Consider the following 23,303-nt stretch of genomic DNA (forward strand, 5'->3'; position numbering starts at 1 on the left):
AAAAGGCTTTTTACATAACATCGTATAAGACAACGATCTCAAGCTGAAAAATGGAGGCTAGCATTCTGGATCAACTTTTAATACATTGGTTGTAAGAATGCTCATATTTATTTTGTTCCCTCTTTTGCATGTAAAGCATACAATTTCCCATTCTCTGTAATTTGAGAATATGTGAGATGTTTATACCTTTAGTAAAATATTTAGAATGTTATGATATTTTACCATTCATGTGTATGAGCATATATGAGGGACCTCTACTATAAAGAAAAGAATTTAGAGTAATCCAAAGTATTATCTCCAATTTCTCATAAATTTATGAGTACAATCTAAACCCCTCACTTACAAAATCAGGATATAGTATTTTTATTTTTAAAATACTGCTTCCATTTGGAAAAAAACAACAACAAAAATAAGGTACCAAGGATAAAGAGGAGCAACACTTTTTAGATTATAAATGTTATTGAAATCATTAGAGAAGACCTAAATAAATGGACAGACGTATTATGCTGCTGGAGAGAAAGATTCAGTATTGTAAAGATGGTAATTCCCCCCAAATTGATCTATAAATTCTAGCAACTCTAATCACAATCCCAACAGGGATTTCCCGTATATCTGATAAGCTGATTCTGAAATGTGAGCATAAAAGGGCCAATAATAACGAAGACCCTTCTGATGAACAAGCAGAGGGAACTTTTATAAAGACCTATAATTAAGAGTATGTGATGTTGGTACAGATATGTGATAGATAAACCAATGGAACCAAATACAGAGTCATACAAATATGGACAGAGATGATGTGGATGTGGGGAGGAGTTGAAGAAATTTTATACATACATACATATATATATATATGTATATATATATATATATATATATATATATATATATATATATATATATATATATAATAGGGGATTCCTAATTGCACTATATTCCTAATTTCACTATAAACACAATCAATTCCAGATATCTTAAAGGCTTAAAGCGAAATCCAAATAAGTAAAGATTTTAGGAGAAAATGTAAAAGAATTTTTATGACCTCCAAGATAGAAAAGGATTTCCTAAGTAAAACAACAACAAAAAAATACCAACTATATGAAAAAGGTTTGTTACATTTGACTGTATTTCAATTAAGAATTTCTGACACAAAGATAGTGTGGCAAAAAAAGCCATCGACTTGGAGAAGGCATCTGTGACACATAAGTGAAAGAAAGGATTCACATCCAGAATATATAAAGAACTCCTAAAAATCAATTAAGAAATGAAACAAAACAGTCTATAGAAAAAATGGGAATAAATTTTAAAAAGGATATAAACGGCTAGCAAACATGAATTGGTACTCAACCACGTTGGTAGAAGGAGAAAATGTAAATTGAGACAAGAAGATACCATAAAATACCCATGAGATTGGTAACAAATGCCAAGAGTTAGCCGAAAAGTAGAGCAAAGGAAAGATGCACAAATGCCATGACTTGGTAATCCTATGCCCTCGTACGTAGCCTAAAGTAGTATTTTTCAAATGGAGGGCTAGGATCCTTAGAGGTTGTGAAATAAATTGAGTGACTTGGGCCCAGTTTTTAAAAATGAGTTACTTAGGGGGCTCCTGGGTAGCGCAGTCGTTAAAGCGTCTGCCTTCGGCTCAGGGCGTGATCCTGGCGTTCCGGGATCGCCGTTCCGGGATCGAGTCCCACATCGGGCTCCTCCGCTGGGAGCCTGCTTCTTCCTCTCCCACTCCCCCTGCTGTGTTCCCTCTCTCGCTGGCTGTCTCTGTCAAATAAATAAATAAATAAATAAATCTTTAAAAAAAAAATGAGTTACTTAAAATAGAAGAGAAAGTATCAGTGTGCAGTGCATGTGGTTAGAATAACTGTTACTAAGTATTGCTTTAGGAACACTGTCTCAGATATATATTTGTACTATACCATGATATCAAGTAGATTTCTCCCAGAAGGTTATAGCAAAAAAAATTATCTTCTGTGGACCAGGAGACATGTACAAGAATATTTATGGACATATTGGTTGGAACAGAAAAAACGAAGACAACCCAAATATCTATCAACAGTAGAATAGGTACATCTATTATCATACAATCATTTCACATATTACTATGTCAAAATAATGAACCCTAGCTTCAATCAACAACTTGGATGAATCTCAAAAAACCTAATGTACAGTCAAAAATATTAGTCACAGAATAATACGTAAGATGTGATTTGATATACGTAAAATTTAAATGCAACTTGTACATGGACAGTCACAGCAGCATTATTCATGATAGCCCAAAATAGAAACAGCCCAAAGGTCCATTATTTGATGAATGTATAAATAAAATGTAGTTTGTCCATACAATGGAATATCATTCAGCAATAAAAAGGAATGAAGTACTGGATATGTGTGTTACAACATGGATAGAACTTGAAAACATTATGCTAAGGGATAGAAGACAGTCACGAAGGACCACATGTTGTATAATTCCATTTACATGAAATGTCTGGAATAGGCAAATCTATAGGGAGAGAGTAGATTAGCTGTTCCCTAGGGCTAGGGTTAAGTGTTCCTAGGGCTAGGAAATGGGGATTGACTACTAATAAATATGAGATTTCTTTTTGGGGTGATGAAGATGTTCTAAAATTGATTATGGTGATGTTGCATAACTCTGTAAATACACTAAAAGCCATTATTGCATACGTTAAGTAGCAAATTGTATAGTAATTGGGAAAAAAATCAAAGCTAGGCAACACTAATACGTATTTAGGAAGTGTATCAACCACGGTTATCCAGAGGAGCAGAATCAATAGGATGTGTGTGTGTGTGTACACACACGTACACACACACACACACACGCTCAGAGAGAGAGAGAGAGAGAGCTTGATATTAAGGAGCTGGCTCATGCAACTGTGGGGGCTGGCAAATCCAAAAGTCGAAGGGCGGGCTGGCAGGCTTCATACCCAGGGAACAGTTGATGCTGCAGTCCTGAGTTCAAAGGCAGCCTGGAGGCTGTGTTCTTTCCTTCCTAAGGGACCTCAGTCTTTTCTCTTAAGGCCTTCAACTGATTGAATGAAGGCCCCCACTCGATGAAAGGTAATCTGTTTTACTCGAAGTTTACTGTTTTAGTTATTAGTCGCATCCAAAAAAATACCTCACATCAGCATCTGGGTTGGTTTGACGTAAGTACTGGGTAACTGAGCCTAGCAGATTGACACATAAAATTTACCATCACTGGAGGTAAAGTTCTAAATAAAACTAAGAGACTGCTTAATACAAAATTCAGTCTAGTGCTTGTCTCTGGGGAGTAGAGCAGAGTATTGTGACAGGAAGGGACACCCAGAGGGTGTCAAAGTAGATTGCTCATGTTCTGTTCCTCAAGATGGGTGCTGGGTATATGGACTTTGATTTTATTTGTAGTATTTAAATATATAATATATTAAATAGATAAGGTATATATTCCATGTTTATTAAATATTTTATTTTAAGCTGTCTCTAAGAATTAGATTAAAAGGGAGAATAAATTGATAATTTCTGTATATAAAATATGTAAAGAGCTGTGTATATACAGTGTTAAGTAATACGTGGCTTTGTAAATGTGAAAAGGCATCAAAAGCAATTCTTGGTCCAAAAAACATCCCATCTCTGTCTCTAGGTATGTATTCACATTTGCTATCAACATATAAGTGTTGAATTTCACTAGCAGGAATGAGAACAAACCCACACTTAAAATATCCAAATTGAAAATACCATATTAAAACTTTCCCAAAATGTTTAACAGAGGTTGTGGTGGGGTAGTGGATTTGTGATAGTTTTTTCTTTCTTTTTCCACTTTCAACATATTCTTTATCCTGTTAGTAAAATCCATTTCAATAAATCATTGAATTTGGAGCCATTGGCATAAAAGGACTAAATCCACCCTACAGATTCATGTTAAAATATGCCTGCCAACATACTTAGCTTGTTTCAAATGTCCCTTCCGTTTGCTTCCATCCCTTCCTCTATTCCTGCCTCCTCTCTTCCCTCCCCTTCTCCTTCCTTCCCTCCCTCCTTCCTCACTCCCTCCCTCTTTCCCTCCCTTCTCTCCCCCTCCCTCCCTCCCTTCCTACTTTATTGACCAATCTAAAACATCCACTACAATATTGAATGGAAATGTTAAGTTAGGACATTCTTGTCTTGTTGTTGATCTTAGGAAGAAAACTTTCATTCTTTCACCATTAAGTATGATGTTAGGTTTTTGCGTATGGCCTTTATCAGATTGGTGAGTTCTGCTTTATTCCTACATGGCTGAGACTGCATATTGGATTTTGTAAAATCTTTTGATTGATTTTTAAAACGTTAAACCAACCTTGCATTAAGATCTATTCTATTGGCAACTTTCAAGCGTATGATATAGTATTCTTAACTATAGTCACCATGTTGTACGTTACATCCCCAGAACTTATTCATCTGATAAACAGATGGTTGTGCCATTTGACCAACTTCACCCATTCCCCCCATTCCCCAATTGTGGCAACCACCATTCTACTCTCTGTTTCTGTGAGTTTGGCTTTTTAGATTCCACAAATATCCATATAACAGATTTCTCTGTTTGATGTATTTCTCTTAGCATAATGCCCTCAAAGTTCACCCATGTTGTCACAGATGAAGGGACTTCCTTCTCTTTATATGTGTGTGTGTGTGTGTGTGTGTGTGTGTGTGTGTGTGTGTATATATATATATATATATATATATATATATATATGCCACATTTTCTTTATTCATTCATCCACGAAAAGACATTTAGGTTTTCATGTCTTGGCTATTATAGATAATGCTGCAATGAACATGTGGCTGCAGATATGTTTTTGAGACTCTCATTTCATTTCCTTCACATCTAAAACCAGAAGGGGAATCACTAGATCATATGATCTGTTTTTAATTTTTTGAGAAACCTCCATACTGTTTTCCATAATGGCTATCTCGATTTACATTCCCACCAACAGTATACTGTTTCCTTTTCTCCACATCCTTGACAGCATTTGTTACCTATTGTCTTTTTGATCATAGTCCTTCTAATAGGTGTGAGGTGATATGTCATTGTGGTTTTGAATCTACTTCTGCTTTGTCTGCAGACTAGTGAAATCTACACTACATCTCACACATATAAACTACTGTTTCCATATTTTACACCTGCTGTTATGATTAATAAAATATGCATTCTCAGAATGTGTATTTTACCAATCTGCCACGACCAGGGAAAATCTCATTTTCTTTGCCAGGCCATAACTGATTAACACGTTCTTTTTGTAATCAGCAAGGAGAACATTCAGAAAACTGAATACACTCTGCCAATACTAGGCTCCAGGGATGCCAGCAACTGTCCATCAATCCCACCTAATCCCAGGGAAAGGGCCCTGTCCAACAGTCCCTGTGGCTTATACGCAGGATAGCAATGGCAGTTTCCAAAGGAGGATGGAGGAGAAGGAAATGTGTGTAGGCCACTGGATATGAAAGTTTAAATGTTAGAGAAGAGGTTAGAGCAGGAGGCATAGATTTGGAAGATGCAATTATGCTGAGAGACTATATGGTGCTAGAAGAGTAGCACATTGTGAAGGGGCACCTGGTGAAGGAGCTCAAACACAAGTAGAAACAGAGGTCCGGGATGGTGAGAACTGAAGAGGGGTCACTGAATCTTCCAATGCTGAGGTCATCTGTGGCTTTGCCAGAACAGCCTCTGTAAAGAAGGAGAGGTGGGAGATGAAGAAGTGGATAAAGCAAATGTAGACCCCTTTTTGAAGGAGCTTGGCCAAGACCCCTTTTTGAAGGAGCTTGGCCAAGACAGAGCTTGGCCAAGACAGTACTGGGTAACTGAGCCTAGCAGATTGACACATAAAATTTACCATCACTGGAGGTAAAGTTCTAAATAAAACTAAGAGACTGCTTAATACAAAATTCAGTCTAGTGCTTGTCTCTGGGGAGTAGAGCAGAGTATTGTGACAGGAAGGGACACCCAGAGGGTGTCAAAGTAGATTGCTCATGTTCTGTTCCTCAAGATGGGTGCTGGGTATATGGACTTTGATTTTATTTGTAGTATTTAAATATATAATATATTAAATAGATAAGGTATATATTCCATGTTTATTAAATATTTTATTTTAAGCTGTCTCTAAGAATTAGATTAAAAGGGAGAATAAATTGATAATTTCTGTATATAAAATATGTAAAGAGCTGTGTATATACAGTGTTAAGTAATACGTGGCTTTGTAAATGTGAAAAGGCATCAAAAGCAATTCTTGGTCCAAAAAACATCCCATCTCTGTCTCTAGGTATGTATTCACATTTGCTATCAACATATAAGTGTTGAATTTCACTAGCAGGAATGAGAACAAACCCACACTTAAAATATCCAAATTGAAAATACCATATTAAAACTTTCCCAAAATGTTTAACAGAGGTTGTGGTGGGGTAGTGGATTTGTGATAGTTTTTTCTTTCTTTTTCCACTTTCAACATATTCTTTATCCTGTTAGTAAAATCCATTTCAATAAATCATTGAATTTGGAGCCATTGGCATAAAAGGACTAAATCCACCCTACAGATTCATGTTAAAATATGCCTGCCAACATACTTAGCTTGTTTCAAATGTCCCTTCCGTTTGCTTCCATCCCTTCCTCTATTCCTGCCTCCTCTCTTCCCTCCCCTTCTCCTTCCTTCCCTCCCTCCTTCCTCACTCCCTCCCTCTTTCCCTCCCTTCTCTCCCCCTCCCTCCCTCCCTTCCTACTTTATTGACCAATCTAAAACATCCACTACAATATTGAATGGAAATGTTAAGTTAGGACATTCTTGTCTTGTTGTTGATCTTAGGAAGAAAACTTTCATTCTTTCACCATTAAGTATGATGTTAGGTTTTTGCGTATGGCCTTTATCAGATTGGTGAGTTCTGCTTTATTCCTACATGGCTGAGACTGCATATTGGATTTTGTAAAATCTTTTGATTGATTTTTAAAACGTTAAACCAACCTTGCATTAAGATCTATTCTATTGGCAACTTTCAAGCGTATGATATAGTATTCTTAACTATAGTCACCATGTTGTACGTTACATCCCCAGAACTTATTCATCTGATAAACAGATGGTTGTGCCATTTGACCAACTTCACCCATTCCCCCCATTCCCCAATTGTGGCAACCACCATTCTACTCTCTGTTTCTGTGAGTTTGGCTTTTTAGATTCCACAAATATCCATATAACAGATTTCTCTGTTTGATGTATTTCTCTTAGCATAATGCCCTCAAAGTTCACCCATGTTGTCACAGATGAAGGGACTTCCTTCTCTTTATGTGTGTGTGTGTGTGTGTGTGTGTGTGTGTGTGTGTGTGTATATATATATATATATATATATATATATATATATATGCCACATTTTCTTTATTCATTCATCCACGAAAAGACATTTAGGTTTTCATGTCTTGGTTATTATAGATAATGCTGCAATGAACATGTGGCTGCAGATATGTTTTTGAGACTCTCATTTCATTTCCTTCACATCTAAAACCAGAAGGGGAATCACTAGATCATATGATCTGTTTTTAATTTTTTGAGAAACCTCCATACTGTTTTCCATAATGGCTATCTCGATTTACATTCCCACCAACAGTATACTGTTTCCTTTTCTCCACATCCTTGACAGCATTTGTTACCTATTGTCTTTTTGATCATAGTCCTTCTAATAGGTGTGAGGTGATATGTCATTGTGGTTTTGAATCTACTTCTGCTTTGTCTGCAGACTAGTGAAATCTACACTACATCTCACACATATAAACTACTGTTTCCATATTTTACACCTGCTGTTATGATTAATAAAATATGCATTCTCAGAATGTGTATTTTACCAATCTGCCACGACCAGGGAAAATCTCATTTTCTTTGCCAGGCCATAACTGATTAACACGTTCTTTTTGTAATCAGCAAGGAGAACATTCAGAAAACTGAATACACTCTGCCAATACTAGGCTCCAGGGATGCCAGCAACTGTCCATCAATCCCACCTAATCCCAGGGAAAGGGCCCTGTCCAACAGTCCCTGTGGCTTATACGCAGGATAGCAATGGCAGTTTCCAAAGGAGGATGGAGGAGAAGGAAATGTGTGTAGGCCACTGGATATGAAAGTTTAAATGTTAGAGAAGAGGTTAGAGCAGGAGGCATAGATTTGGAAGATGCAATTATGCTGAGAGACTATATGGTGCTAGAAGAGTAGCACATTGTGAAGGGGCACCTGGTGAAGGAGCTCAAACACAAGTAGAAACAGAGGTCCGGGATGGTGAGAACTGAAGAGGGGTCACTGAATCTTCCAATGCTGAGGTCATCTGTGGCTTTGCCAGAACAGCCTCTGTAAAGAAGGAGAGGTGGGAGATGAAGAAGTGGATAAAGCAAATGTAGACCCCTTTTTGAAGGAGCTTGGCCAAGACAGAGGGGATTGCTAGAAGGAGACACAGGATGAAAACAACAAATGTTTTTATTCAAGGGCAGGAGAGGACTATGTTTTTATCTTGAGGGGGAGGAGCTTGTGGAGAGGAACCAGTTGCAGATTTGGTAGAGTAAAGATAAAGATGGAGCAAAGCAAAGTCATAGACGAGAACAGAGAGGATGGGGTCAAAAGCTCTGTTGGCAATAGGTGCCCGCAAGTAAGGAGGGCACTGGTAAGGATATTAGAGACAGGCTGTTGAGGGAGTATAGTAAAGGAGGTGATATTCTTCTGAGGAGGTGAGGGGGTGGAAGAGAGTGATGACGACTTCTAATAGTTGCAGAGAAGGAGGGACACAAAAGAAGTAGAAATCTGTGGGACAGGGCTGAGGGCGAATTGGGGTTGGAGATCATGAGTATGCAGTGGTACCAACCCAACCTGCACATAGATAGATCAAAGGCTACACAATCCCACAAAGAAGGAACTCCAGATTTCATTGCTAGCTTTCTATATTATGTTCAAGAGTAAATATCCTGTGGCAGAATATCCTAGCAATTTCATTCTATGTGCTAATTGTGCTCTTCCTTCAGCCCTTCTTCTCTTCTTCCTTATCTCTCCCTCTTCTACTCCAACAGGTAGGAATTTTCCCTGTATTTGTTACTCTTTGTTAGTTTGAGTCATTAAGGAAAAATAAAACCATTTAGATGAAGCTTGTCTTTTATGCCATCCTGTCAGGAAGCTCAGGACCCTAGTGGGGAAAGGGAGAGGAGGAGGGCTTCAGAACAGTGTCCCGTAAGGGGCTTCCTTTAACTGCAAGGGTTCAGTCTGGCTCTCAAATTCTCCAAGTCTCCGAGCTGGGTGTAATGGGGGTCTACTCAGTCAAGGATGAACTTCAAGAGAAATTGAGTGTATAGGGAAATGCAAACACTCTGCCTTTGTGGAAGTTTAAAAAAAATGTTTACCGTGGTCATGGATAGCTGGGTGACTTTCCATTTTAGAACTCTACCCGTCTAGTCAATAGGTGCATTATGCAAAACTGGATACATTGCATCACTGTGAAGGACTTTAGACTGCGGTTTGCAAAAGCAGAATAAATTTTCTCGGAGTTGCACCGTTATGTACACACACACACACACACACACACACACACACACTCACACGCCCATTGGCAGCGACGGCCACACCTCACGGCTCCGGGGGAAGCCACAGACCTCAGCTGGACAAGCTGAGCCTGGACTAGAGGAACTTTCCGCGGGACTCGGGACGGACAGCACCCCCCCCCCGCCCCGCGGCTGTCGGCGAGCCGGAGCCCCAGGCGAGCGCGGCGGCGGCAAGTCCTCGGTGCGCTCCCCGCGTCAGGGCCTGGGCGGTGCGGTGGCGGCGGGAGGCTCCCGGGCTGCAGGGCCCGGTGCCAGTGCGCGCGCGCCAGCCGGCCCGGGAAGCCGCGTCCGCCGTACTGCCCTCGCAGCCGGCCTCTGCGCCCTCGGGCCGCCCGTCTCCCGCCGCCCGCCGCGGCCCCGAACATGGCTGCGCGCCGCGCCGCCACCCTCGCCTGCTCGCTGCTGCTCCTGTCCGCCGCTCTGCTCCGCCGCGGCTGCCGGGCGCGCTTTGCCGCGGAGCCCGACTCGGAGCACGACGCAGAGGAGACGCAGGTTTTTCCCGAGTCGCCGGTGCAGAGACCCACGGTGCTAGTGGCCATCCTCGCCCGCAACGCTGCGCACGCGCTGCCGCACTTCCTCGGCTGCCTGGAGCGGCTGGACTACCCCAAGAGCAGGATGGCCATCTGGTAAGAGCGCGAGGCGGCGGCCGCCCGGCCCCGGACCGTGGGGCGCGCGGGGCGCACGGTGAGCACACCTCCGGCAGACCGCGCCGCTCCCGGGCGGACTGGATGCGGAGGTCGCGTTGGGGAAGGACGCGCCGGGCTGGGTGCGCCTGAGGTGCCCATGGGGATGGCCAGTCCGCGCCGAGCTCCGGGGCGTGCGTGGGGGTGTGGATCGCGGTGGCCTCGTCCCCTTCCCCGAGAAGGGCTTGTGGGGACCCCGCAAGAGGGCTAGCTGCGCCCCTTCCAACTCGCGAGGTTTCCTTTTTCCCGCCTCCTACCCCTAGCCCTGGAGTGAGGGAATAGGGGTGCCCATCGCCGCCTAGTCCTCCAGACGCGGCGTGAAGCCTAACTGTGGCTGGCCAGGGGGCTCCGGAGTGGCGAGGTGGCCGACAGTGAGACTCCCTGGCTTCCCGGTGCCCGGCTCCCGCTCTCCCAGCTCAGAGGCTAGAATAGTGGCTCCGGGTTCTCCCGGGGATGGTGGGGTGGGGGCTCGGGGGTGGAGAGGGGATATGGACTCAGAGTTGGAAGTTAGGTGGGGCCACGCTGTCTTCCCAGCCGCGGAACCATGGTGGGCCCAGTCGCCCCCGCCTGCTCCAGGCTGTCCGCGCCGGTGCATCCTCCTGGGGCTCATTCCTCGCCGCAGATGCAAACCACGCGGAGTGCCCTGGGGGTACTGTGTCCTGGGGACGGAGCTGCCTTCGAGAAGGCAGACAACCAAGTTTTGTTGCCCCGTCTAGAGCCCCGCACCTGGTAGTGTGTTTGTTGCGGGGATGGTCAGGACATCAGTGCGAGTGGCTGCCCCCGCACCAACTTTGAGAACTCGGTCTAGTCTCACACCTTTTAGAAAGGCGGGTATCAGAGGGCGAAACGTTGGTAGTCAGGGGAGCCGCTAAGAGGCCTGTGGAGGAAGAGGCAGACGCTGGCCCCGGGAGATAGGCAACCGGGAACGTGGACAAGAGGACGCTGGTCCTCCGAGGAAGACAGAGCCCAGGTCACTCCGGAGCAGTTTCTATCTTGCGTTGATAAACGGAGCCGTCCTCAGACAAGACGCATCCTTAAAGCCGCGGTTGGGCAGAACGAGAGAAGGGAGGATAGAGCAGGAGCTGGAACTGGCAGCCTAACGGTACCTGGTGGGGAAGTGCGGAGGTGAGAAAGCAAACATGAGATATAGTGCCGCACTGTGCTATACACTGCTTTACTATTACCCCGTCATACGTGACGGCAGCCACGGTGAAAGGCACGGTATGTGGAAAGGGAGAACGGGGGTGCAGCCAGATTTTAAACCAGAAGGAAGAAGGATTTTTTTTTAACCACTTCAATACCAAAGAAAATTTCACAAATGTCAGTTCTTAGGTGCTTTCTTCAAGAGTGATGTTTTACAATATGGTCTTGGTCTTTATGCATTGTTTGGTTTAAAAGAACATTGTTTGGTTTTAAGTTACCATAGGAAGTCAGTGAAGGCTGAAGCAGGCACAAGGCCCAGGTTTTGCTACCTGATGTACAGACATTCCTCTCTTCTATCATAGGGTGAACTTTTAAAAGACATACTAGGATCCCTATTTTACTAATGAAGCACCTGAGACTTCGTGAGTTCAATAACTCCCTTGAAGTCACAGAATTAAAAAATGTAAAACTGGGATCGGAACCCAACTTTGTCCCTAAAGTCCGCCCTATAAAAATAGTGGTGGCAACATATTACAAACAAAATTTGTATAAACCTATAGGCTACAAATTAGGAGGAAAGTTGTTCGCCACTTGCTTGATATGTGGCTTTGAGCCAGTTGCTTGGGGTCCACAGACATCAGTTGTCTCATCAGTAAAAGGAAGGAATTGGAAGAAATGATTTCAAAAATTCTTTCCAGCTCTTGAATTCCATGGATGTTATGATATGATCAGAATCAAGCAGCAGTGATTATGCATCCTAAGCCCTCTGGATGTCCCATATTTTGTGGATGTTGATGTTCTTTCCAGATGGCTACTATTCCAATTCTTCATTGACTTTTGGGAACTATTTTCCCTTAACCTTGTTAATAGTGCATGCAACTGTACCTTGTCCCTTATGGCCAGTGTTGCAAAGTTAAGGAAAAAAACCCAAGGTTTGAATAGGCCTTGGGCAACCACTGCATTAGCCACTAAAGACTCCTCTTTGAGTTTTGGTTTAGAAACCTTATATCATTTATTAGGTAATAATAACCAAAAGGGCAGTTTAAAAATAGTCCTCTACAGCTCTCAAAGTACTTTCATTAATTATGTCATCTCAATTGATCCTTACTACCACTCTGTAAAGAAATAAACTTATCTCCGTTTTATAGAAGACATTGTATCTAAAGTAACTGACTTAAGATTACACTTATTAATTTCACAAACGCTTAATAATAAGAGCTCACAGTTATTCTAAGCACTTTACATTCACTATCAGGTATGTACTGTGATCATACCCTTTTACAGAGGAGAAAACTGAGGCACAGAGAGGTTGTGCAAGCCCACACTCCTAATGACCAGCTTTTGTGAGATCAAGACACTATGCTAGGGTCCAGCTGAAAAAAAAGTTGAGTAAGGTGTGGCTTCTCACAGACAAATATGGCTCCTTTTACTGGGCAGTGTAAGGTGATCCGAATGGCATTTATAGGGTTTAGGGAGTGACAAAAGGACTTCTAGATCAGAGTGGAGTAGTTATGTGGTCATGGAAGCCTTCTTGAGGAGAGGTGACACTTAGCTGGAACCCAGTTTGGCAAGACAAGTAGGAATCCACTAAAACCTGGGAAGTAAGAAGGGTTCCAGAAAGAGGGAACAGTGAGGGGGGAAAAAGACATTGGGACATTAACCAGAGTTTCCTGTCAGGTGGCAGGTTTACTGAGTGCGAATCTCCAAACTCATTGCATTGTACCACCGGAGCTGCTAACTTTGAGACTGGCACTAGGCCAGTATTTGGCTGTGAAGGTTATGGGATATTACCCTCCAGGAGGAAGCGGTAACTCAATTTAGGATGCTACAGCTTTGAAGAGCTCCTGCCAAGTATTTCCTTTTAGTCTGGCAGTTTCAAGCTCTACTCAACATTCTGAGACGCCAAACTGACTAGTATCTACTCTGCAAATCCAGCATACACTAATGTCAAAGATGGTCAATGTCAAAAATGGCATTAGCTACCCAGAACTTTACACGACAGAACCAGGTGGCATATAGTGCCTGGGCTGCTAGTTTCCATTTAATCTTGTCTCCCGAGCTCTGTGCACACTCATCCTTCTCATTCATCTGCTTACCTCTGATACTGGCTAGAGGAACATCTGATAAGACTTCTTTCCTGTATGAGTAAGAGGTGTGGTTCATTGAGCACATTCAGACTTCCCATTGGTGTAATGTGTTTTTTCTCACTGAAAGTTCTGGACTGCATTTGTAGTCAGTACCAATAAATTGCCCCCAAAACTTTTACTGTCAGAGAATGAGTACAGTTATCTCAGTTAGCATTAAGTTTATTTGGATTCGATTGAATTAAAGAAAGTTTATGTTTTAGAATACTTTGTACCAGGCAGAGGGAATACCTGTCACATTTACCTGTCTGATCTCAAAACCCCATCAAGCAGATAGTTTTCCTTCAAATATCATTATGGTGATAAGGAACTAAGATGTTCTTTGTGTTCTAATTAAAACTTGCACTGAGTTGATGGGAATCACTGCTGTGCCGAGATGAAGGGAAGCGTTTGGGTGCAGTGGGTGCACTTTACTTCAATGGAGCCATGAACGGTGGCCTTAGCAACGGAGAGAAGGCTGACCTCATCTCCCTTCCCCAACCTGTGATTAAGGGGAGCAGTGCCAAGTTGCAATGAAAAACGGAGCAGGGCACAAGGAAAAACATTTGACCCCGAAGACGCATTCAGTTTGTCTCTTGGAGCCTACTGTTGCCTGTGGGAAGACAGTGGGGATTCAGAGTCTGTGTAGTCAGAAGGCAGTAACTGCCATGTAATTATAGAACGATTGGGCATTTCATTTGGTAGAGTTTTGAAAAGTAGCATACTACATTGGGAACCATTGTATGGTTTTCTTTTTTTTTTTTTTTTTTTTAAGATTTTATTTATTTATTTGACAGAGATAGTGACAGCCAGCGAGAGAGGGAACACAAGCAGGGGGAGTGGGAGAGGAAGAAGCAGGCTCTCAGCGGAGGAGCCTGGTGTGGGGCTCGATCCCAGAACGCCAGGATCACGCCCTGAGCCGAAGGCAGACGCTTAAGGACTGCACCACCCAGGCGCCCCCATTGCATGGCTTTCTAAATCAAGAGATGGTTTGCTGTTGACATCGACATAAATATCGGTGGGCTTCTACTTGTTCTGGGGTGCCGATCCCGACATTTGTGCACACTGCTTCATTGCTGCAGTGTTTGGGGGATTACCTTGGATTTTTCTCCACTTTTCATGCTCAACCAGTGGCATTTTGGTGAATGTTTAACTAGACACACTAATGTAAGTGTGTTTATAAAATGTTTCAAACTACTATTAGTGATAGTTTTCAGCACCAGCAAGGAGAACAATGTTATATTTTATCATTACAGTCTTGACTTTCGATGCTTATGTTATCGCTATGGATAGAAGTTTCAGCTCCTGGGTGAAAAACTAGATGATACTTTGGTCCCTTTCTCTCCATTAGTCTGTTTTCCTCACTTTTCCACCTTCCTTTTCTTATTTTTTTCCCCAGCCTGGTGGTTTAGTAGTACCAAGGAGGGAGTATCCAAGCTTACAGTCAGGTATGCTAGGGTTTGAATCTCCTGTGTGATTGTGGGCACATCAGGGAACCTCTAACCAAGCCCAGCTCCTTCATCTGGAAATAACCAGTAATAACACCTACCTCCAAGAGTTTTTTTAAAACAAGTTTTTAAACAAATGAAATAATGTATGGACTATGTCTTTTATGTAAATGCTACTAAATAGACAATAGTTGCTATTTCCTATCCATCTTTTCCTTTTGGTCCCATCTCCTTTACCTTTTTCTTTCCAAATGAAGATTTTCAAAACAATATATTCACAAGGCGCTCTATCTTCTTTCCAACAACAAAAAAAAATTACTAGCAGAATGAAAACTAACATTCATTTACTAATGAAAACTAAACACTTTGATAAGATAACTAATTTAACCCTGACAACAACCCTGGATGAGTGGTGCTATGACTCTCCTCACTTTACACAGACGGCAATTGAGGCACAGAGAATTTAAATAACCTCCCTGAGGTCACAAGGCTAGTGCCTGGTGGAGCCAGGATGTGACCCACGCAGCTAATGTCCCAGACTGAGTACAGATGGTCTGTTTAAGATCAAGAAAGGACCAATTAGTTCTAGTTTTTGCTTCTGTCAGTTGACCCAACTTAGGAAGATAAGAGTGCCAGTGTTTCTTCTAAACAAGAATGGCCCCTTCTGTTTGACTGACACAAGGGACTCAGTGGTTCCCTTCCGCTGTCTTGATAATTTCATCACTTAGCTTAGCCACTTTCTAGTTACTGAACTCAGCTTTGTGTTGGTGGATTTCATAGGTACAGAGTGAGACTAACTATGTGAATTGTACATAAATATGCAGATCGCTTGCTATGATCACAGCTACATAGCAAAAGAAAGAAATTTATCAAGTGTTGTAAGCAGCAAATGAATAAGGCAGCACTATTCATAGGCATGGTGGCTGCAGCATCTTGGGTTCATACTGGTGAAACAGTTTCAGTTTTTCAGCCTTTTTAATTACTGGTCTTAGACTTAGTTGATCTTTAAACTCAACCTTCTTCCAAATGGTTGGAGAAAACTATCAGTCATGTCGCCACCCTCCAATTTCAAAGCATGATTGGTCCTCAGAATTATGTATTTCCTTTGGGTAAAAACCGAAATGACTGATAAAAGGATGCCTAAATTCCCTTGGTTCTATTTTATTAACTGATGTCCATGGATGGGGAAACCAAAACATAGGGCAATTAAAGGATTTTCCCCTCATATATTATACAGTGACTAAGTATTGGGATGAGATAACAGATTTCTAGATTTTAAGCCCAGTGTGACTGTTTTAATGTTGATTATTTTTTAAGACTTATTTATTTACTTATTCATTCGTCCATTCGTTCCTTCCTTCCTTCCTTCATTCATTTAGCACGAGTCAGGGGAGGGAAAGGAAAGAGAGGATTTCAAGGAGACTCCATGCTGAGCATGGAGCCCAACGCGGAGATCATGACCTGATCCAAAATCAAGAGTCGGGTGCTTAACCGACTGAGCCACCCAGATGCCCCTTGATTATTTTATAACAAATATAACTCATGGTTTAAAGGCATATGCCAGTTATTCTAAGCAGAGTTTGGTTTTTACAGATTTGTCTTCAGTGACTTTTTCCAGGTGATCCTACCACTGAGCTCCTTTGTGGCTCCAGGTACAGAAGCAGGCTTCTCGTGGCCCTCTCCGTTGACTGTCTCTGGTGGTCGTAGGAAAGAACAATGGGAGCTTTGTAACTGGGGAGGCTGCTGGTTATGCTCCGGCCCTTTTTCCACGCTTAAGTGTACACATGGGTCATATCACTGTGTGGCACTGTCTTCGAGTCTTCGGCACAGTATAGTAGAACCATTATAAGGCTTACGTAGGGATAATAGTAGGACTATTCTAAGGCTTGTTTCTGCACATTTCTTTAAATAATGTAACAACAGAGCATACAGTTGAGTTAATGTCTGAAAAAGATTGATCAGGGTGCCTGGGTGGTGCAGTCAGTTAAGTGTCTGACTCTTGGTTTTGGCTCAGGTCATGATCTCAGGGTCATGGGATCGAACCCTAAGTGGGACTCTGTGATCAACATGGAGTCGGCTTAAGACTCTCTCTCTCCCCCTCTCCCTCTGCCCCTCCCCCACTCTTTCTCTCTCAAATAAATAATCATTCAAAAATTGATTAACCTATAATATGGCTGTTTGTCCTATTCCCCAGTTACTATATTCTGAAGACGGTTCACTACATGTGTTTAAATTATAGCTATTATTCACCAGGAATTATGAAATGTGTCTCTTGTATATGTCTTGACATCTTTATTCTCAAAGGAGTGACTTGTTCATCTCACTGCACTTATGCTGTGAACATATCAAAAATTACTGATTTTAAAAATTCTGAAATCCCTTAGGGACCTTCTAGATTTATTTAATAGTAATTTAATTATTTTAAGAACTTTCCTGATTTTTTTCTCTTTTCAACTGAAATAGTAATATCCTCCTATAATAAAGATTCAAACAGGATGACTAGAAACACGATAAAAAGTAAATCTCCCTTCTACTCTATGCCACCCTCCGGAGACAACCAATGTTAGCAGCTTCTTGTACATTCTTCTAGAAACTTTCTATGCATGTACATATATTCTTTTAATGTTAATCCAAATATGAGTGTTTTATATGTCCTGTTCTGCATAAGTGTGATGTTTTAAAATCTATGTCTCTAATCCCAGCTTTTTAGAACTCTGCCAGCCCATACTCATGCCCTGGATGGCTCAGTAAAAGCCAGTTTAACACAACACCCGTTCCAGATGGTTACTCTAAACACTTCCTTGATTACATTCATCCTGTTCTCTTGTCCTTGTGTCTCCGGCCCCTAGAAAATGTAGCCCTAAGCCCATTATAAACAAAACAACACTTTTTGAATGAAGTGTAATATGCATCCCCAAAGTGCTTATATCATAAATGTATAACTTTTCACAAACTGAACAAGCCTGTGACACCAGCACCTGCCTCGCCAGGCCTGCATTTGTACACAACAGTGATTGTTGGGGCCGAGTAGCCACTGTCCCCTGGCCTTTGTCCAGGCAGTCACATCCCCATCAGGCCCATCCTCTGTGCAATTTTTATTAGCCCCCGCCGTCTGGCTCTTTGATGTGGCTTGCCTGGCCCTTGTAGAAATTTGGGTGATGACCCTTACTCAGAAGCGTCAGGAGCCCTAAGACTCGAGCTTTCTAGAACGAGCAGGCTTGGCAAGCTGCCAGCGAATGACCTAGTGGTAAAAGATCATATTACTTTTCCCTCGGCTCTCCATTCCACTGGTAGAAAAGCTGTGTGTTAATGTTCATAAAAGTAAAAAAGAATCCCATTATAGGTAATAATTGAAAAGCCATGCAGAATGTAAATAGAGCGGCTGTAATTAATTCCTTGGAACATGCAGCTGTTCAGATCCAGGAAAATGCAGTGTTTGTGGTTGGGGGCATTAGCCAAGTCTCTTGCATGAATTAAACCTTAGATCTGTCTGGAGGGTATTTCTTTTCCTCTCTAGGAGCACCATACAGTAATCTTTTCAGACTTAGACTTCCAATAATAACTTCGTGACATCCTGCCAGGGCTGAACTTATGACTTCGTTAAACATCTCATTTAACTGCGGCAACAATTGTTATTACTTTAGTTGTTTGTCAAATTCATCAAGCTGAAGACTGTCCCTGACTTGTTGGTTTGGCCAATGGGATTTCTTCCTCTGCAAACATAATGAAAGATAACCCCTTCCACCCCCCCACAAGAATTTCTGATTAATGTTTCAAGACCCCTTAGAAGATGTGCATTTTGGAAATATAAATAATAACATAAGTAATGATCCTGGGCTGCATATGCCCTAAGAATATGGTGGAAGGCTGAGTGTGGGGCCGGGTCTGTTGTTAAAGCATTCTCATGAGTACCTGGTTTAAGTAATAAATTGGCTGCATTGGAAGAATTCTTTACCCTCTAGGTCGAATTATTTAAATGTCTATTGAAGGACTTGTCAGACTAGAGAGAGGAGGTTCCTTAAAATGCAACTTTTGCCACTTTGGCTGCTGTCATGGTCTCAATGTTTGTACCCCCTCCCCCCCCGTTCCCCTCATCCTGCCTCAAAATTCATGTGTTGAAATCCTAAACTCCAAAGATGGTGGTATTATGAAGCGGGGCCTTTGGGAGGTGCTTAAGTCATATGGGTGGAGCTCTCATGAATGGGATTAATGCCCTTGGAATGAGAGGCTCCAGAGAGATTCCTTACCCCTTCCACCATGTGAGGACACAGAGAGAAGACTGCATTCTGGTCTTCACTGGAACCTGACCATGCTGGTATCCTGATCTTGAATGTCTAACTCCCAGAGCTATGAAAAACCTATTGTTTATAAGTCACCCAGTCTGTGGGTGTTCTTATAGCAGCCTAAGTCTGTTAGAACAGACGAAGACAGCAGTCAAATACAAGAAAATCATGAAGGTAGCTAAAAGTGCCTACATTTTAGACAACAGGGAAGTAGGACTCTTTCTTTCCATTCCTCATTCTTTCAAGAGTGATCATATATATTTTGGAGGTGGGGAGGGGAGGGGGCTATGGCAAGCTTCCTATTCTCGTAGGAGTAGAGATGATTCTGAGAAAGGGGATATAATGAAGTTACATTGATTGGCATTTTCCCTAAAAAGTCATGTTAAGGGAGAAATTTCTGCTTTTCAGGGTCTTGGGAAAGGCAACATTTTCTGGAGACTAAGACTGGAACTGGGATGTCTGTGAGAAATGTGGTCGTGGACTTTTGGGGCTGTGGTGTTCCCGACATGGAGTCCCTTGCTGGACCACTGGACTGCTTTTTTAGTTTCTTGGTTTCCAGCCAGCCCCATAATCTGTTCAAGCTCCACACACCACAGTGATTATGGCTGAGACCCGCCAAGATAGTGGAAAGTTACTGCCAAGTGGAATCAGGAATTTTCATGTCATCACTACACCATTGAACAGTAAGCTTAATGCAGCCCCCATAGTACTGCATTCCCTCTGCTGGAAGCATGGGCTAGGTTGGGGGGAGAGCATTCAGTCAGACCATGTCTGGGGTTTGAGATGGATTCTATGGGGTTGGCATGGAAGGCTTGAAACAGCTGGCATACTAAAATATTTTAGAAAATTATAAATCTTTTTGCCTTTTCTCAGTCTTGCTAGACTTTAAGATTAATTGGGCACATTGATTTTCATCCTAGAAATTTTTCTTTATTGAGATAAACTATGAATGTATAAAGCAATGGACTAAAAAAATATTATGTGCATCCTTTTACTTATTTGGCCATCACTGATGGTCTCTGTGGCTAAATCCAGGTGACCATGTTGAAATTAGTAGTTGAGGTGGCCTAAAAGTGACTCACCCCCACGGGTCAAGTTCATTGACCATGAGTGGACATGGCCCTCATCACTGTTCTGCAGACCTTTGGTTGAAGGCTGCTGGGCTTTAACTAGTGGTTCCTAAATACTGGTTCAGGGGCCACAACACCTAGGGATTTTAATAGTTACGTGGATTTCTGGGCCCCTTTACAACCATGTTCAATCAGATGCCCTGTGGGAGTGGCCTGGAATCTGTATCTTAAACCTGTATATAAATGATTTGGATGTATGTGTGGGTTTGGGAATTACAAGGGCTGAGCTCCCTCCCAGAAAGCCCTGGGTGGAGCGGGGGGGCCCTCCTGAAAGGACTGAAGGCTGTGTATCCGTCTAAGGCACAGGCCATATGATTTTCAGAACTTGGAAAGTTGGCGTACTATGGAATCTTCGAAACTCAGGATCCAGATGCTTAAGCAATCAAGAGGGCCAAAGGGTTTTCTTATTAAGAGAAGTAGTAAAGTACAGGATTACAAGGGAGAGGCTCTGCCAGGTACGCATCCTTTGTGTTTTTTATTGAGTCAAGTGCATGTGGTCTCAGTCCCTCCAACAGTGGCTATTTTTAAACAAGTTATGTTTTGTTTTGTGTTTTAAAGGCAATGCCCCACGCTACCCACTCTACGGAGTGCCTTGCCCTGGGGCTCAGTATAAAATGACACTCCTTCAGCCCCTTCTCTTTGTTCAGTGTCTCTCACATCTTGAGCTCATCAAGCATTTCGTTTCATAAAAGAAAAGACGTCTGCTGATGAACATCTCTTAATAGAGTGGAGGGAAATCAAATCAGTGCATTTTCTTTCAATAAAAAGTGGTCATTTGAGCCACTTCAGTCCTCATATTCCCGAGGCTTGGTTCCTTTGTTGCTTGTGATTAATTTTCTTACCTTTGATTTTTTTCTTTGGCACATCATGAAAACCTCCTCCCCTCATTTGTGAAATGTATAAACCATCTGTGAAATTAGCCTGCTTCCAGTAGTTGGCCGTTCGGCCTTAATTATATGATATTATAAAGTCCCGAAGCCTGCGGTCTTCCTTACTTATGAAATTAAAATTTAACTTTTTGGAAATTCACACAGTTCTCGTCCGCTGTACAGAGGATTGTTCTGAGTTGGGCGCTGCTGCGCAAAGTTATGTGCGAACATCGTGGAGCTGCATTATCATAAGCGCACCCACAGGCAGCCTTCTCTGGGGAAGATCTCAACTCAGTTTCTAAACTCCTGCTGTTCCACATCCTTGTTTTACTGTGTTCTTTTGGTGATAGGTCTATGAAAAATTCCATTGTAAAAGTTCTCAAATTACGCATCCATTTTCTTTTTTAGTCCTTTTTCTTCTCAAAGATGTGAGCTGTGTTCTATCATTTAGTGCTTCCCACCGAGAAATAACAGTCATCTGGGAGGAAGGTGTGGCTTGCTGTACCTGGGTGTCTCCGGGACAGTTGCCCCAGCCAAGAGCAGCCTCGTCCGTTTTTCCCGCGGTGGGCATATATCATTGTTTTGTTACTTGTGTTGCCTCGTGAAAGGGCTAGAGGTGTTGCTTATGCTGTGTCATTTTGTACAAGCCCTTTATTCTCTCTGGGCCTCAGTTTCCTCTCCTGTAACAAAAGAGGAATTTGCTAGAATTGTGCTTCTCAAATGTGGCTGCTTATTAGAATCATTTGCTGAAGTCTGAAAAGACACTGATGCCCAGGCCCCACCCCCAGACCATTCAAGTCTGAATTTCTGGGGTAGGATCGGGGCAAGTGACATATTTTAAAAACTTCCCGGGGCGCCTGGGTGGTGCAGTCGTTAAGCATCTGCCTTCAGCTCAGGGCGTGATCCCAGCGTTCTGGGATCGAGTCCCACATCAGGCTCCTCCGATAGGAGCCTGCTTCTTCCTCTCCCACTCCCCCTGCTTATGTTCCCTCTCTCGCTGGCTGTCTCTCTCCATCAAATTAATAAATAAAATCTTTAAAACAAACAAACAAACAAACAAACAAACACTTCCCAAGGGGCGGCAACATGCTGCCAGGCTTGAGAACCTTCGGATGCGAAGTTTTCTGGAATCCCTTCCTGATCTGACAGTAGTATGCCCTTCATGGGAGTGACCATATCCGGAGAACATTCGCGAATCGTAGCTCTGCACAATTGGTGTTTTCTGGACCCTCTGCCTCAACTCAGATCTTTTTGGGGTAGCCTAAAAAGAAAAAATCTAAGTCTTCTCTGAAGCTCATTGTATTTCACCCTGTTGTATAGTGTGCCCAAAGGTGTTCACTGAGAGTGTGGTCTCCTGCAGAGGACAGTTGCTACGGGATGACCGAGCTGCCAAGGGACAGCAACAAGACGGCTGGCTTTGCAGGGACACGCACTGGAGCTTCTCACGAAGGGACCGTGTGCACCAGGTGCAGAGACAGCCGCAGCCCAGGGCTTCCTGCCCGTGGCGCACAGATGCTGTCCCTTGGCGAAGGGAGCTGCATATATCAAGGCTTCTAGGCACATCTTGCCAAGCTCCGGCCGCTCAGGATTCCTTCCCGCAGTATGTGTTTTGGTGTGTTGCCAGGCCTTGCTTTTAGGCATTCTGTTTCATACTGTGCAGGGCTTCTAATCATCTCTGGGTATTGAATTTCTGATGTTACTTTTAATGGCTTTGGATTTTCGCTGCTTTTGTTTCTCGATTTGCATGAACAGTGCTGCCTCTGTCCAGTGGTCTTGACTCAGCTCCAAAGCCTCGCCCGGGCATCAAAGACACACTGGATCCTCATTTCTTAGGCATCAGCTTCCAGCAGCGCCAGCAGGTGACCGAAGGTTACAGCCCCACTTCTGGGCCAGTCTTCTGTCTCCCAAAGAAAATTAGATTCTGCCGAGTCCCCTTTGATAATGGTGCTGAATCTTAATAGCTTTTCCTAAGGCCTGTGCCAATCCTAGTGAACTGAAGGAGAAGTGCCAGCATTTGTCTGAAGAGGAAAGGATA

At 42.7% G+C, this 23,303-nt stretch overlaps 1 protein-coding gene across 1 annotated transcript in view; it reads left to right on the plus strand.

The window, feature by feature from the left end:
• Positions 1-9,926: 9,926 nt before the first annotated feature.
• COLGALT2 (collagen beta(1-O)galactosyltransferase 2) overlaps positions 9,927-23,303 on the plus strand; it is a 106,556-nt gene continuing 93,179 nt past the window's right edge. Inside the window, exon 1 of the mRNA XM_026509210.4 lies at positions 9,927-10,215. Coding sequence (XP_026364995.3) covers positions 9,953-10,215 — 263 coding nt within the window. The 5' untranslated portion in view covers positions 9,927-9,952. The remainder of the gene's footprint in view (positions 10,216-23,303) is intronic.

This window comes from Ursus arctos, unplaced genomic scaffold (genome assembly GCF_023065955.2).
Source record: "Ursus arctos isolate Adak ecotype North America unplaced genomic scaffold, UrsArc2.0 scaffold_2, whole genome shotgun sequence".
NCBI lineage: Eukaryota > Metazoa > Chordata > Mammalia > Carnivora > Ursidae > Ursus > Ursus arctos.